The following is a 17,387-nucleotide window of genomic DNA, read 5'->3' on the forward strand; positions in this document are numbered from 1 at the left end:
CTAATACCTAAGTTTTAATACTATCTTGGATTTGTAAAGGCAGAAAATTCTGGCAACAGCTAATTTCCATTTGATGAACATAAAATTTTAATAAACCTTAATAACTCACGTATATTAATTATAAACAATACTGGTCATAAATAAAAACCAATGGAATTGCATGTCAGTCACCAGATGTTTGGAATGGACTTGATTCCTAGAGCAAGTATGTTGGAATGGAGTCCATTCTTAGACCAAGTATCTACCCATCAGCAGGACCCTCACAACCACCTGTGGGCCATGGGTCACACTTGGGGAATTGTTGATATTGGTAGCCAAAAATTCCACATTACCCCAAAGAATGATAAGCAGAGCTTCTGGCTTCCATTGTTTTAAGTAAGACACTTTTGGCAATGAGAGTGAGCTCTATTTTCCCGGTGAGGAGATGAAAGCTGTGGATGTATTGGGCAAATGTGAACCTATGGGCCCTCTCTCTCTGAAGATAAAGGCCCACACATTCACCATGCAGGGAAGGACCTTGGAATCTTGAAGAAGATAGGATCATAATAAACATAATAAACATGCCTTGGGAAGATGTAGCAGTGGATGTTTGGTTGTCTTTTGATACATATCACTCCTGGAAACACCATCTTGTGCTCCTGGCCATTTATTCTCAAAATGATAAATATAAGGAGTAGCATCCTCAGAGAGACCCCAGAGCTGGTTGTCCTGGGGGCACTGTCTCAGAGGCCAGGTGATGTCAGCTGGAACAACAGCTTCTGGACTCCACTCTGTGGCACTTCATTGTACTCTACTCAAATGTGAGCCCCCTGAGGGGAAGGACCATGGCCTAAGGCATCTCTTGAAAGGCAACCTAGTGTCTTACATTGCTGAAATAATATTTCTTAAATGTTTGATAAGTACATATGCAATAGCATAGCCTTTTGATCTGTTTCTTGAGCTTGTAGACTTTGTATTTGGCCTCCTTGGCTCTGTGAGCAGAGTGTGGGTATAACTCGTAGCTGGACTTGGCACCTGTGATTGAGCTACAATTACAGTGGATTGTGCATTCCCTTTACTGTGCGATGCTGCTGGCACAGCACTTTGCCTGCATGTCCATGGCAGCATTTCTATTAGAGACTGCTGAGTAGTCAGTTCCATGTGGTGCTGCAATCTCTTAGGGCAATTAAAAATGTCAAATTTGGTTCAGTTAAGTGGCAGTACCTGGTAGTTCATTGCCACTGCCACAAAAGGTAATTCTCCAATATAAATACTATACTTAGTCTGTAACACTTAAATCTTTAAGCAATGACTGCTGGTATTAGTGAGAAGTTTGCTTTAATCCACAGATTCCCAAAACGTCTCAGCCATTCAAACATTTGAGTTCCTACTCCATGCCAGGCACTGTGCTAAAGCACTGGAAATACAGGGGTTAATTAGATACTCTACACCCTTCAGTATTTCCAATCTAGAAACCAAATATAAAGTAGGTGAGGTAGGAGGCAGGATGGGATGATGAAAACCTGTGGGTTCTGCAGTCAGAGAGCCCTGAGGTCAACTCCTTGCTTGGCACTCACTAGTTATACGTCCTTGGGCAAAACAGTGAAAATATCTGTGGGCTTCAGTTTCCCTTTCTATAAAACAGAGGGATTCATACCTACTCAACAGGGATGGGAAAAGACTTAGACAAGTGGGAGATTACAATTTACCCGCCCCATGCCTCACACATAGAAGGCTCAAATATCGTCTCTAGTTCCCTATTCTACCTGGTTTGCTTCAGGATACATCTTCCAGCCTAGGTTTTCCGGGAAGGAACTTGACTGTTCTCAAACTCCTCGAGTCAGGCCTAGCAAATAATTTTTGTTGTTGTTACAGGAGCTGCTATTCTTCACACAATAAATCATTTTTTCTCTAACTCTAAATAAATCTAAATCTAAATAAATTCAGAGAATCACTTATTCTCTGAGGACAAGGAGTATAAAGATTTGAGCTCCAATCTTGCTAAAATATAAAAGATATCGCTGAGGAGCACACTCCTTTTAAAGTCTATTTCCATCATTATTATTGCTATTTTTATTACTCTTTTAAAAAAATTAATTATTTCTCGCCCCTCCCCTCAGCCCCCCACCCCGGTTGTCTGTTCTCTGTGTCTATTTGCTGTGTCTTCTTCTCTGTCCGCTTCTGTTGTTGTCAGCGGCATGGAAATCTGTGTTTCTTTTTGCTGCGTCATCTTGTGTCAGCTCTCTGTGTGTGTGGCACCATTCCTGGGCAGGCTGCACTTTCTTTCGCGCTGGGCAGCTCTCCTTGCAGGGCATACTCCTTGCGCATGGGGCTCCCCTACACGGGGACACCCCTGCGTGGCAGGGCACTCCTTGCGTGCATCAGCACTGCGCATGGGCCAGCTCCACACAGGTCAAGGAGGCCCGGGGTTTGAACTGCGGACCTCCCATGTGGTAGATGGACGCCCTAACCCCTGGGCCAAGTCCGCCACCTTTATATTACTCTTATTTACACATATTCCACATCCATGAAACACATGCTCCCCCCTTCCCCCTAATCCCAGCCCCTGGTACCCTCTAATCTACATTGTTTCCTTGGATTTGCTATTTCTAGGGATCTCTTATAAGTGATATCATGTGATATTTGTCCTTATGTGTCTTTCTTATTTCACTGAGCCTAAGCAAACCCAACCACTGAGCCACATCGGTTCCCCTGAGTTGCTTTTTTCGTTTGTTTGCTTGTTGTTTGTTTTTGGGAGGCACTGGAAACCGAACCCAGGATCTTCCATGTGGGAAGTAGGTGCTCAACCACCTAACCCACATCTGTTCCCCTAAGCAAATATTTTAAGCACAGAAGAGAATTTCCTGGGCCCTAAGGATTGAAAGGGATGAAATCTAAAAGACCTTATATCCTAGTAAGTGCTCAGTAGTTGTGAGGGAAACGGGTCAGCCCTGGTCCAAGGAGGAGACCAGCTATTAGGTAATGGCAGCTGTTAAACAGAAGTAGCCTGCCATGGCTCCTCCACAGCCAACGCTCAAGGATTTCAAGAGGATCCATAAACAACGGAAACTGTTTTCCCCAATGATCTTAGCCAGTCTGCTCAAGGACAGTTGGCCCAGACTGAACTCTTTCCTAGTTTCCAGCAAATGAATTTACCCCAGAAATGTCTACCAACATTCATTATTCAACACGCTGAGCTGACTCAGCTGGTTAACGCCAGGGCCAGGAGTAGACTCCAGGCCTCCCATCGTCCAGCCAGAGCACCGTTCCCCAGCTCTGGGATGTGTGCAAAGGAGCTCCTGTTTCCTCTGCAGTAAAGCTGGCTTGCCTAGGCATAACTTTGGTGAGGTTTATTGATTGGGTCATAGCAACCCTTTGTCTAATCAAGCTAAATGGGAAGTCTCCTCTACACCTTGTTCGCTCTGGGCTGCTGGTGGGCAGCATTCACATGTGTTTGGAGAACTGACCTGTCCAGCAGCCAGTGAGCCAAGGCCGACAGGAAACTTCAGAGGGACTATGGCCAGCCCTTTCTTCTTCCAGTAATTCTCTGCATTGAATTTTTCTACAGCCGCTTTCCTCAAGGAGTAGGAAGACATGGTCACACATTCTCTCCAACACTGGATCAGACTCTTGGCATCAATCTCTTGCTTGTAGGGCGTTTGATCAATTTCCTTGTACATGTTTATTGTTCGAACCTTTAAATGAAAAGGATGTAGGTGAAAGGGGAAAAATGAACTAGCAGACAGTCTCTTCTACCCACTGCCTTGCTGCCCATTCTGTAAGGCCCAACCTGAGCTCTCCTTGCTCCTCAGCAAAGCCTTCCCCAATGCCCACACACAGCATTCTTCTCCTTCTTCTACCCCGGAGTTTCCGTCAAATGTGGTAGCACTTACTCATATGTTCTGTATGCTGTTCTTGCATACATTCAAAGGAAGGAATCCTTTCATTCTACTTCTTATATAACTCTTAACACAGTGCAAGCACACTGTAGACTCTTACTTTTATTTACATATCTAAGTATCTGTTGAAAGGAAATTCTAAATTTAACTTTCAGGCTATATGATTTGGATGATTCAGATGCTGTAGAAAGATAAGACCACTCACTTCCAAAATGGAAAATATGAAAGGTCGTTTGAATTTAACCAATATCTAGACTGAAGAACAAACGGAAAGATTCTATCCCAGGATGTCTGAAATGCTGAGTGGAATTTTTCCTGCATGGCCAGAATTGACCGTTAAGGTCCTCAGCTGAGAACAAAAAGCACCAACTCTCTCACATTCTTCACTTGAGAAAATGTTCAGCGGTTTTGGCCAGGTACCTCTCCAAGCTTGCTGACAGGGGCCATTACAAACACACACTCTCCCCAGCCCCCTAAAAAATTCTCAAGTCAATAAAAGAGGAAGGCTGGGAATTAGTGAGCTGTAGCCATTTGGGGGAAGTCAGTGTTTTTAATTCTTTTCCCTCATTTTTCCTGGGAATGAAGGGGGTCTTCATATGATTCTCTTCTCTAGTGCTTCCAAATGTGGAAGCACATCGGGGAGAGGAGGCTGTGGTAGGATGACCAGGACATCCCCTGCTCCCCAAGTTCAAGAGAGATAAAGAAGACCACTCCTGCCTATAGCCACAGATTCTAATGTTGGAGGAAAGAAGGTAGGTCGGAGACAGGGTTTGCCCTAGGACTGCAGAGGCATGGGGCATCAGAGGAAGGCTGTGTGCGATGCCAGCTGAGTGTCAGACAACACATTTGAAAGTGGCTACCTCTAACCAAGACATGGGTCACGACCCCACTGGGAGAAGCCACATGGGGAGATGCTGACTGCTTTCTCTGCCCCCCTCCTCTCTGCCTTAACACCACAGGAGAAGGCACAGGGTGAGAGAGAGCACAACACATCTCCCCACCCCAACTCCACTCCAGAATTCTGGTGGAAGAGGGGAAGGGGAGAGAAAAGAGGAGAGCTTGTTAATGAATGAAGTTGAGACTAAGACTTAAAGAACTGAAAGGAGACCAGGCTAGTAACTTTGTGACAGCTGACGGATTGCTCAGGAAGCCCATTACTCAAGAGAATGAGGGGTTTGATGGAACTTGCTGGTAGGAGTTATACCCCCAACCAATGGAGACTCCTCACTAAGCAGGGCAGTGTCCAGGGCTCACTCCTCAACATCTTCTGTCAGTCTGAGTAAGATAAGGATCACTGAACTTCAGAGTCCCGGCTCTGCATTAACTAGCTGGGGTGCTTTGGGCGGATCACATAGACTTTCTGGACCTCAAATTCCCTGGCCTCAGTGACCCTCAAGGCCTCTCCCAGTCTGAAATCCAATGTCTTTTCTATGTCAGACTAATTTAGAGTTACCTTCTTAGGGGACAAACCACATTTGGCGGCAACTTCTGTGATACAGGATTCAGTGATCAGCCCGACCTGAGGAAAGCCAAATCCGCGCAAAGCTGTGTTGGATGGAAGGTTGGTTCTGCACACCCGGGCCCGGCAGCGCAGGTTGGGAAACTTGTAAGCATTGTCCATTTTCAGAATCCCCATTTCTATCACCTGGAGAAATCCAGAGACCTCAGGTCAAAACCAGGTGAGAAACGGAAGCACTACTCTATATTACATTGACCATGCTAAAATACACCCATGCCCCAAATTAAATGCTACAAAATAATGTCTAAGGATCTGAACTATTTTTCTTTTGAAATCATTATTTGTTTTTATTTTCATATTTCAGAACTAACACTTTTTTTTTTTTAGGTTTCAAACATTTTCAAAGGCCTTTGAAAATTTCATAGGCCCTAAGCATTGCGTATATAGAATGAAATGAATAAAATGTCCAGGAAAACAGAAAAAAAAAAAGTTTTGGTCTAATGCAGTGGTTCTCAACAGTGGTGATTTTGCACCTCCCCCTCCCCCTTCCAGGGACATTTGGTACTGTCTGGAGACATTTTTGGAAGTTAAGACTATGGGGGTAGCAGAGCTACTTGGACCTTATGGGTAGAGGCCAAGGATGCTGGTAAACATCCTACAATGCACAGGACAGCCCCCCACAGCAAAGAAATATTCAGTCGAAAATGTCAACAAGGCTGAGGCTGAGAAAGCCTGGTCTAAGATGCAAGTGTGGGAGAAGTGCTCCAAGTGTGGGAAATGTGTAGAGAAAGCACAGAGGCAGATGTGGCCAAGATCTCCAGACTCACACCGTGGTCACCAATAAGTGACGCATGGCTACCCCAGCAATGACGGTCCTTTATGTTTTATAATTAAATATTACTTAACTATTAAATATTTGGCAATTAAACCATTTTACATAATACTCGTTCCAGCACGTGAACTTGCTCCTGAAAACACTCACAAGTAACGATTCATCCAGGGAGAAGCCTCCGTTGCTATAATGTTCCACATCCAGGGCCAGGACTTTGCCATTGTTCATGAATCCAACCTGGGGGAAGAGAGCTGGCCTTTGATAATGGCACTGGGACCAAGGTTCTCTAAACCTGACTGTCAGGTGTGAACCCTCCAGTTTACTCCTGGTCCCAATCCAAGAGAGCCTATGTTAAAAGTAGGATAGGTCATTAATTCCGCATCTGCTCTCTCTAGCATGACTGTCTCCTTTCAAACATTGAGAGCTCTACCTTCCTTTAAAAAAGGAAGGAAAGAGAAAGGTATAAAAGCGAAACAAACTAATAAAAATCCTTCCTGTTCAATCCATCACTGATATTCAAGCAATCCTTTTCTCTCCTAAAGCAAATTAACTGCATCTTTTTGTGACCGCCCGTTCTTGCCATGAAACTTGTCTGCACTCTGCTTCCAGATCTCTTGTGCAGCAATCCAGAATAGTGGTCAAAAGCATGGTCTCTGAAGTCCAGTAGTTTGAGTACCAGCTCTGCCACTTAATTGGCTGGTGATTTTAGGAAAGTTATATAACCCTTCTGACCATCTGTGAAATGGAAATAAATAAGATTATGCACAGAAAGTTAACTGCAGGTGACAAACACTTGAGCAAGTATTCTAAGCATAAATTACTAATGTTACAATCATAAATATTATCAATATCACACTTGTCCTTACATACTGTCTCCATTAGAAAACAATACATTTTCACAGCATTGTCTCTATGCTGATAGCTTCTGCAATTACAATCCAGCCCTTTCAACAAATCCCATATTGATGAAGGACATTTCTACTTAAATATCCTGTCATCACTTCTTCTCCAGCATGTATACAAACAAGCTCATCCTTGTCCCTCCCAACTGGTTACTCCCTCCAACTTGTCTCTCTGATTGAAACTTGTAAGTAATGTTTGTAGTTTTATTCTCCATTGTGTTTCGTCTAATTTATCACCAAATCTTATTTTAATCCTTAATGGCTCCTGGACTCATCCCTTCTACTACATCTCAGTATCCTGGCCGACCCCAGCTCCATCATGTCTGAATGCATTGACTGCATCCTAGTGGTCTTTTGTCGCCATGCTCTCTCCTTCCCAGGCCATCCTGTCTGGAGCTTTCATACTGCACCCCGTCTGGTTGTGACACTTACTGTTCAAGGATCTACTCAGTGTCACTCTTATGAGATCAAGTTCAAAGTTTCCATTCTGGGACTCTAGGCCTACCTCAGTCTAGCAGGACCTAACCCTATCAATCTTTTTATTTTTTTACTTTCTTTATTACCAATTTTATTGAAATGTGTTCATACCATACAATATATCTAAAGTGTATGATTAATGGCATTTGGTATATTCACAGAGTTATATATGCCTCACTTCAATTAATATTAAAACATATTCATTACTCCACAAAAAAGATAAAAGAAGAAAAAAACCCAAAAACTAATAAACAGAGTACTTTTTGTCTAGTTTCTTTCACTTAGCATACTTTTTTTCCCTTTTATCATTGATGGAAGATTATTAATATATTACTTTACACTACTATCCATAGTTTGCTTTGGTTGTATTTTTGCCTGAATATCACCCTGATATTAACATCTTGAAATATTAATGTATATTTGTTCTGTTTCATAGGATGGCATTCTTATTTATGTCCTATTAACTATATTCATTTTTCAGAACAGTGTTCAGTATGCTACTATACAGATCCATATTTCATTTTCTAGCTTTCTTTCTAGTGATATACATTATCTTAGACTTTCCCTTTCAACTGCTATCATACTCATATATTCACTTAGCATGTTTTTTTGCCTGATATTAACATCTTGTAACATTAACACACATAACATTTGTTCAGTTTCAAAGAAAAAGTTTTATATACTTAATATTAACCATATTCACATTTCACATGAGGTTTTACGATACTATATAGTCCCATGTTACATTTTTTTAGCTTTCCTTTTACTAATATACATGTCTTAGTCTTTCCTTTTAGTTTGTTTTGTTTTTTCTGTTTTTTTAAGGAGGCATTAGGAACCGAACCCAGAACCTCCCATAAGGGAAGCAGGCACTCAACGACTAAGCCACAACTGCTCCCCGCAATCTTATTTTTCACTACTCTCTTGAAGGCACTCCCTGTTCTAACCCCTCCCCCATCATATCCCTATCATAAAGGCCATGAGCACCTCTGAGTACTTGCTTCTATTATTCCCACCATCTCAACAGTAGGCTGAATAATGCCTCCGAAGGTATTAAGTCCTGATACCTGGAACCTGTAAATGCTACATTATATGGCAAAAAATTTACCCATGTGATTAAGACTCATGAGATGAGAAAGATTTTCCTGGATTCTCCAAGTGGGGCCCAAATGCAATCACAAGTATCTTTGTAAAAGGGAGGCAGAGGAACATTTAACTATAGACAGAAGAGGATAAGGCATGAGATGGAGCAGAGATTGGAGTAATGCAGCCACAAGCCAAGGAATGTCAGCAGCCATCAGAAGCTGAAAGAAGCATGGAATAAATTCTCTTCTAGAACTTTCTGTGGGAGTGCAGCCCTGATTAAACCTTTGTTTCAGCTCAGTGAAATTGATTTCAGACTTCTGGACTGCAGAACTGAGAGAATAAATTCCTGTTGTTTTAAGCCACCAAATTTGTGATAATTTGTTACAGCATCCACAGGAAACCAGTACAACCTAGTATACTTTCCTTCTGCCCACCCATTCTTGAAGGCCCATTCATGTCTCACATTCTCTAAGAAGTCTCTTGTACATACTCCAACTCACATGCTCTCTCTCCCCAGTGCTTCACTTTGTGTGCCTCACCTTTTAACTTGAGATAATTATGTTTGCATTGTTTTCTTAATAGCTTCATATGTGTAAATCTTATTTACCCAATAAAATACTAATCTGGGAAAAATTTGCTTTAAAGGTATTTGTTTGAACTGAATCAAATTTAAAACATAGCTTAGGGTAAATGTGACTTGAAAGAGATGTATTCATTACCTTCTAAAAATACTTATTTAGGTGCACCAGTTGTGGCACAGATAATGTTATACATTCAGCAAACCCTGTTGCATTTCATATCGGGCACACAGGAAGGCTGTATTTTCCAGCCTTCCTTGTGGTTTGGTGGAAGAGTTCTGGCCAATGCAGTGTGGGTAGAAGTGAGGTCCACAACTTCCAAGGCTGGTGCCTAAAGTTTCCCCCATCAGGCCCTCCATATCCTCTCTCTTCCCTTGTCTGCTGTTCCTGCAGGAGATCCAGGGGATGACATCAGAGGTCCTGGGGCAGTGCTGTCCAATAGAACTTCCGTCATGTTCTGTCTAACATTATAGCCACCAGCAATTAAAATGTAGTTAACACAACTGAGGACCTAATTTTAAAATTTTATTTACTATTTAATTTAAATTTAAATAGCCATATATGTCTAGTGCCTACTGTGTTGGACAGTGCAGTTCTAGCAGAGGGTGTAGCACCACTAGATGGACAAAGCTCAAGTCCCTGAAAGCTCTCATGGAGCACAGTCCTCCTTTCTTTCTCCCCATTGACTACACTGTGTCGTTACTGGAATAAGAAATTGCATAATAAGGGTTTACGTCCCTGAGTGTTTGGGATTATTTGTTAGAGCAGTTAGCCCAGTCTGACAAATACACTAGTAAAATTGTTTTTTATAAAGCTAAAGGTAATTACTTTCTACTATGGACATTTTTCTAGGAATTTCTGGGTCACAGTTTTCCAAAAGTACCCATGATACACTGAAAAATGGGGAATTGCAATTTCATGTAATGCTATTGTTATGGAATTTTTGAAACTTATTTTTAACTTGTTTATGTGCAGGAATAAGTATGGCTATCAGAACGACTTTCATGGATATATATATATATATTTACACATATATATATATATATTTACACATTTGTCAGTTATTCATAAACTGACATCTTTGAGGAAAGGAGAAATGCTTCCATGAACCAGCCAGTCATCAAACAATTAGCACCAGAAATAAAGGTAAACAGAAGTACAGTTTGCTGATTTGCTAATTGTTATTCCCCATTAGAGAGCAGCCAAAACATTCTGCTGTGCTGCCTTCTGCATTTATGGATCGCTATATTAACAATGACATCTTTTCTTTCTTCTTCTTTTACTCACTTTGTACCTTCCAAGGTAAGGGTGGCGGCCTCCAGTAATTAACATGTCTTCTCCTCGTTCCAGAATGCAGCGGACTGCCCGGCCAAGTCTGAACAGATAAAAAAATAAAGAGAAGTAAACTACCGAGTAGGTAGCATCTAGGTTGAAATAGCCCTCGTGAGAGCATGAAATTCACCTGCCCTCGTGACAGAACAGCACAACGGCCCCCACCCTACGCTGCACTGGGCTCAGGCTACGCTGTAGCCTTTTCTCTCTTGGGTCAGCACACACCGTCTGGCATTCCCTCCATGTGGAAGCAAGGCTCTAGGATGCCAGAGGCTCCAGCTATCGCTTTGGGGTATTTCCCACTGTGACAGCAACCTCTGCTATAGGCAAACGTCCCGAGTTCATGTTACAGACTGGCGGTGAATGGAGGAACTTGTTGGCTGATTTGCCAAGTGTTCCCTGAAAGGACAGGTTTTGAGTCAAGACCTTTTTGCTTCCTGGAAGAGAAACTGGCCTGTATTAATCAGCAAAAAATTAAGCGTGCTCCAAAGACAATTTCCTATGGAATATTTTCATATCCTCGGAGGAAATGACAACATAAATAAATAAAGGATAACATAAGCAAAATCTCCATTTGAATAGGAATATATATGCATATACATTTGTATATGTATTTATATCTGTATTACATTCACAAATGTATTTAAAAGGTCAGTTCAGCAGGTGCTAAAATCAAGTAATCCTCACTCATTCAGGTCCTGCTTCTTTGAAATTTCCAGGTATTAAATCTTTTTACTGTGTTTTTTATTATTTTCGGTACTTGATTTTCAGTTTGGCTCTTATAGTATGTTGCCTGACGACATAAGACAAAGAAGTTAACAAACTGGCAGCTTGTGTGTGTGTTTGTATATTACATGTGATTTCAAATAACTTAATAACTTTGGCCCAGATTCTTGCAAATATTGAGGATTTTCAGTGTTGGTTCATTTCCTTTTTAGTATTTTCAGCAGTTTTCTCCACTTACTTGCGTGCAGCAAATGCAGTGATGGCTGCCAAGACGCTGGTTTTGGTGACCTTCCCCCCAAATGCGCCACCAACACGCCTCACGTGACACATGACCTTGTTAGCTGGGGCCTTCAAGGTTGAGGTAACCATGTCCTGTGAATGTTAAGAGGGCTCATTAATCTGACCCACTTTCACCAAGGACTTAATTGTGACTGTCAGTCACATCCACAGTCTTATAACAGAAAGAAACTATCCCTGGAACAGGAGTGGCACAACCATTCCATGTCTTGAGTCCTCAATGTTGTTCATGATACACCAACTGTGTGGTTATGCTACCTGACAGAATGCTCCCCAGTCACCTCAGCCTGCATCCCCTACTGATCTCAGCAGTGTCTGGTTACAATGGCATCACCAAAAGTATTATTAATAGTTGGCATGCTATCCCATACCAACAAGATACTTACACTAATAATTTTCTTTATTTTTCCCATGAACCACACCCAAAATATCCTTTTCACACAAAGCCCTAGGTGTGCTAAAGTACACCTTTTCAAGGCCTTTTCAAGCCTCTCTCACACTGGGCCTTTCCCCTTCATTCCTACCATCTCCACTGGAGAATGAGCACTTTTCTCTCACTTCCCATTTGGATTAACGCTAACGTTGGCCACTTGCTGTTCCCTGGAAGCAAGTCTCTCTCTTCCTTGCCATCCCAATGCTAAGAGGTTATTTTTCCAGTTGGGGAGCATGAGAGGGAGGAGGTGACGGGCCCAAGGTCACCAGTACCTTGGCCAGGAGCAGTACAGGGCTGCAATGGAGTTCTTCCTTCTAAAAGGCCCCACTCTTACATTCCCATACTCCTCCTTGCTCTGGTAGTAACACTGGGTCCTTCTGACCTACTGGACCAAGACCTGCTGCGTGGCTTCCCTGCCTGTCCTCCCGCTGCCTGCTGCTTAAACCTGGCCTCCCCTAAATGTACCCTCCATTCCAGCATGGGCTGTCTCATGCTGTTCCCATACTGCCTGGTGTACAGGACACAGGCAATAAGTGTTCACCGAAGGCACTCACATGCATAATTGAAGGAATGAATCATGGCCTTGATCTTGCTGTGGAATTGCCTGGAAATGGCTCCACTTCTTGCTGCCCAGACAAACCTCACTTTCACAATAAATCTCAACATAAGGCTTTTTCTTCAAGGGACTTCCTGGATAATTCTAGGCCTCAGCAAACCCTCCTTTCTCTTAATTCCTCTACCTGGATAGGTTCTGGCTTAGATGATTTAGCATCTTCTTGTACCCTACCCACTACTCTTTCCTACTATTTGCATTAGACACTGTAAGCTTTGGAGGGTAAGCTTCCCTCTTTTTTGTTTTGTATTCTTAGTGCCAAGAGCAGAGTGAAAGAGACTTGTCGGTTCTGTACTAGGTTTTAAAGTTACAGATCCACAGACAAAAGGCCCCTATTTAACAATATTAGGACCCAATGTTCTTTCAGTTTCCAAAATGATATTTTGCCTCTAATTGCTCTTAGTTTATCTTGCTGGCAGAAATCATTTAGCCATGTCTTCTCCACAATGGTCCCAAGTTACCTGTATGTATTTAGGAAACTGTGTGGACACGTAGATATCCATTTCTTGATCTTCTCCTTTGGGAACCACAAGCATGCTTTGGGTTTCCATATAAAAGTGTTCTTGACCTCCCATATATATCTCACCTGTTACAGAAAAGTACACCAAAGTCAATGAGGCAGTCAGATGCAACAGGTAGTACCCCCAGCTTTTTTCCCATTATGCGGGAATTTCACCCACAGTCCTTCTGGGGCAGCAGGTTGCACAGTGAAGGGTCATGATCTGCAATGTTTTTCTTTCACTAGACCTGCAGATTTGAAGTAGAGTTCTGTTGGGAGCATGCCATGTCTGCCACACATTGGGTCATGGTGTCCTAGGGAAAGACATGCAACCATCTAGAATCAAAATACTAAGGCAAGGGGGCTCCCAGTTCCAGGACAAGATGGAGTAGATGTACTGCCCTCCATCCCTCCTGATAAATGCAGCTAAAAGTCTGGACATTATGTTTAACAGACAGAATAGGACTCTTCAGGGTGGGGAGAAGGCAGATCAGCTGAGGACCTTTGGACCTGAGGAATTAGACACAGCAGTAAGTTCATTTGTTTTTTGTTTTTGCTTCCTATATCCCTGGCTTGGTGTTGGAGAAGCCAGCAACCAAAACCAGTAACAGGCACAGACCAAAAAAACGTCCTAAGAAAAACCTTCTCTCTCTTGCCAAAGGACCAACAAAGGAGAAGCCTGGCAAGACAGAAAACTTTTGGAAAACAACTGCTCAGCTCGAGTCAAACACCATGAAAGAAACTGTGCCCCTAACCTTCCCCATACCAGCAAAGGCTTAGTGGGGAGTCTGGACTTCCACACTCACTAGCCTGCAATTTGGTGCCCCCAACACTCCCGCCAGGGTGGTGTCAGAGGAGACAGTGTGGAGTGCTGGACTTCCATCCCCAGCCTGTGGAACAAGTGTCCTTCCTCCACCCCACTGGGGTAGTATCAGCAGAGTGCCTCAGGGGTCTTCATCCCCACAAGGCAGTAACAAGGTAGAACCTGGTAAAAATAGATTTAAATATGATCCATGGTCTCATAATTATAATAATCAAAATTCTCGGATACAATTGAAAATCATTCACTAAACCAAAAACCAGGAAAATCTCAACTTGAACAAGAAAAGACAATCAACAGATGTCAACACTGAGATGACACAGATGGAATTATCTGACAAGGAACTTGAAGCAGCTATCATAAACATGTTTAAAAGAGCAAGTACATGCACACTTGAAACAGATGGAAAGAGTCTCAGCAAAGAAAGGGAAGATATAAGAAAGAGCCAAATAGAAATTTTAGAGCTGAAATATACAATAACAAAAGTTTAGAAACTCAACAGACAGGCTCAATAGCAGACTCTCTAAAAGAATCAGGTAACAAGAAAGAAGACAGAACAACGGAAATTACCCAACCTGAAAAAGAGAAAACACACTGAAAAAAAAAAAAATGACCAGGCTCAGGAGCCTGTGTAAGTATATGTAACTATAAATAAAAGATCTAACATTGCATCTTCAGAGTACTAGAAGGAGAAGAAGAAAGGTTGAAAATGCATTAGAAGAAATATACTGACTGAAAATTTCCCAAATTTGACAAAAGACATAAACCAAACAGGATCCTAGAAGCTGAGTGAGCCTCCAGACAGGATAAATCCAAAGAAATCTATGCCAGCAACATCATAATCAAACTTTTGAAAACTAAAGAAAAAGAAAAGAACAGTGAGACAGAAATACTGTTTTACCTATAAGGGAAATGCAATTTGAATTACAGTAGATTTCTCAGCAGAAACCATGGAGGCCAGAAAGAAGTGGTATACAATTTTTCAGGTGCTGAAATAAAAGAACTATCAACTCAGAGTTCTATGTCCAGTGCAAATATCCTTCAGGAATGAAAGGAGAATCATAACATTCAGATGAAAGAAAATGAAGAGAATTTGTCTTTAGCACACATACCCTAAAAGAATGGTTAAAGAAAGTTCTTGAAAAAGAAATGAAATGGTAAAAGAAGGACTCTTGTTTCAGGTGTGTATGTTAAAGCATTTTGATGATAGGAAGGAAGACGGAAGATGAATAAAAATATGGGAAAATATAACAGATGCTCCTTCTCTTGGATTTCTAAATTATATTGGATAGTTGAAGCAAAAATTACAACAATGCTTCTTGTTCTCATTGCATGTAAAGGGAAATAAATCAATTATATTTTAAATGGGGAAGAGTGAAGAGATATCAAACGAGGCAAGTTTTCTACTCTCCACTGAAGCTGCTAAAATGTTGACACCAGACTATGCTATTACATATGTGTGTAATAGAGACATACATGTTTATGTATATATGTAACACTCATATATATTGTATTTAATATACGATGCAATATCTAGAGCTACCACCAAAAAATCTACACAAAGAAAAGAACTCAAAAACATCATACATAGAAAACCCAAGATGGTTGCAGAGTAGGAAGCTCTGACAATCAGTTCATCCCACAGGGCAACTAATAATCAGCCAATAACTGTCTGGGTCAACTGTTTGGGGGATTCCGGAGACCAGAAGAGCACAGTGCACCACCCCGGGGAGAACAAGAAGAGGAGGCTGACCATCTGCAGTGAAGATCCGTGAGTAGGTTCCTCCACACTGCAGAGGCAGCTGGAGGCAGAAGCTCTTGCCCAAAAGCAGGGGAGGGGAAGTGGCCTGGCATCAACAACAGCTGTAGATTGGCAAATTCGGCTACATGGATTCCAATCTTGAGCACAGCTGAGGTTTAAACCTGCCCAAGCCACCAAGAAGCATTTGTGGTGTCTCTACCTCTGGCAGGAGTGGAAGCAGGGGTGACTGAAAAACTAACGTCCCTAGGGACCTTAGGGATCATCTCCAGTGTGCCCAGTTCAGAAAACCACTGCTTAGGCCCCCATGCCCAGCAGGAGTGGAGATTACGTGCAGTTTGAACACCTTTTCGGGGCAGAGCAGAAAGACTCACACTGGGCCCATCGCTCGCTGGAAGGAGAGGAAGCACGCACTCTCATTAGCAGTAGGGACAAATTCACCCATCCACCTTGAAAGGCTGCTGTATACTGGGCGCCTGGACAGAGAGGAAGCGTGCACTCCCTCGCAGGAAGGTGGACAGATTCACCCCATCTAGCCTAAAAGGGCCACTGCACACTAGACTGTAAGTTCCCCTGGAAGAAGGGGAGTTAGAGCCCTCTGATCATTCTCTCAAGACCGTGCGGGCAGTCACTTGCTCACCTCTGGTGGGGGCAGGGGAGAGAACAGCACAGGGGGTGGCAGCTGATCAGAAAACTCAGATCTCAGGGGCTGGGAGCTGTGCAACAGTTTTATCCCAGGAGGCTGGCAACCTCGGCCTCAACCATACCCCCTCCAGGAGCTAAGTCGGCTGAGAGCTAAAGGCATAGAATAACCTTAGGGCAGCAGGAAACAACAGGATAAAGAGTGCTACCTGCTGGGTACTTCATGAAGGCCTAGATTGGGGGAGACATCAGAGAGAAGATTGGAGGTCTTTAGGGTCTCTTCTCTAGAACACACTGGAATCAACCTACACTCACTTCCTAGGTTCCCTGAGCCTGTTTTGACTGGGAAACCAGAGCTGGGAAGGTTGTCTCGAGGGGTACACTTCTACCAAACTTAGCCCTCCAGGAAATGGCAGCGAGAGAAGACAAAAGGAGTATTTTAAATATACAGAGGCAAATAAAAAACAAACAGAGCAGACTAACCTTCACAGAGGAGGAACAGGGGAAGTTTTAGCAAAAAGCCAATGAATAAGAAAGTCATAGGCTAAAGAGAGAAACTGAGCACATAATAAACACATGAAAAAATCAGACGCCAAGACACCAGCAAAAAATTACAAGTTATATTAAGAAACAGGAAGATATGGCCTGGCCAAAGGAAAAAATTAAACCTTCAAATGAAACACAGGATTTGAGACAACTAATCACAGATATCCAAACAGATCTCCTCATTAAATTCAATGAGATGGTTAAAGAGGTTAAGGATATTAAGACGACACTGGTTGAACACCAAGAAGAATTTGAAAATTTACAAAGAAAAGCAACAGATTTTATGGGAATGAAAGATACTGTGGAAGAGATTAAAATACATTGGAGTGCAATGAATGTCTCATGATGATGGAGGAGGTTGTTGTTATGGGGGGAGGAGGGTGGGAGGTCTATGGGGATCTCATATTTTTTGAATGTAACATTAAAAAAATAAACTAAGACCAAAATATATATATATAGGAGGCATATAATAGAGATTTCAATTGTTTGAGGACAGAATAAGTGAGTT

General features: G+C 42.3%; 1 protein-coding gene across 2 annotated transcripts in view; it reads right to left on the reverse strand.

The window, feature by feature from the left end:
* LOC101444097 (aldehyde oxidase) overlaps positions 1-17,387 on the reverse strand; it is a 91,403-nt gene that overhangs the window by 30,237 nt on the left and 43,779 nt on the right. For both annotated transcript variants that reach the window (XM_058300403.2, XM_058300404.2), the window contains exons 21-26: positions 13,075-13,199; positions 11,509-11,642; positions 10,500-10,587; positions 6,320-6,406; positions 5,332-5,523; positions 3,447-3,674 (exon numbers count right to left, since the gene is read on the reverse strand). In XM_058300403.2, coding sequence (XP_058156386.1) covers positions 3,447-3,674; positions 5,332-5,523; positions 6,320-6,406; positions 10,500-10,587; positions 11,509-11,642; positions 13,075-13,199 — 854 coding nt within the window. The remainder of the gene's footprint in view (positions 1-3,446; positions 3,675-5,331; positions 5,524-6,319; positions 6,407-10,499; positions 10,588-11,508; positions 11,643-13,074; positions 13,200-17,387) is intronic.

This window comes from Dasypus novemcinctus, chromosome 7 (assembly GCF_030445035.2).
Source record: "Dasypus novemcinctus isolate mDasNov1 chromosome 7, mDasNov1.1.hap2, whole genome shotgun sequence".
NCBI classification, from domain to species: Eukaryota; Metazoa; Chordata; class Mammalia; order Cingulata; family Dasypodidae; genus Dasypus; species Dasypus novemcinctus.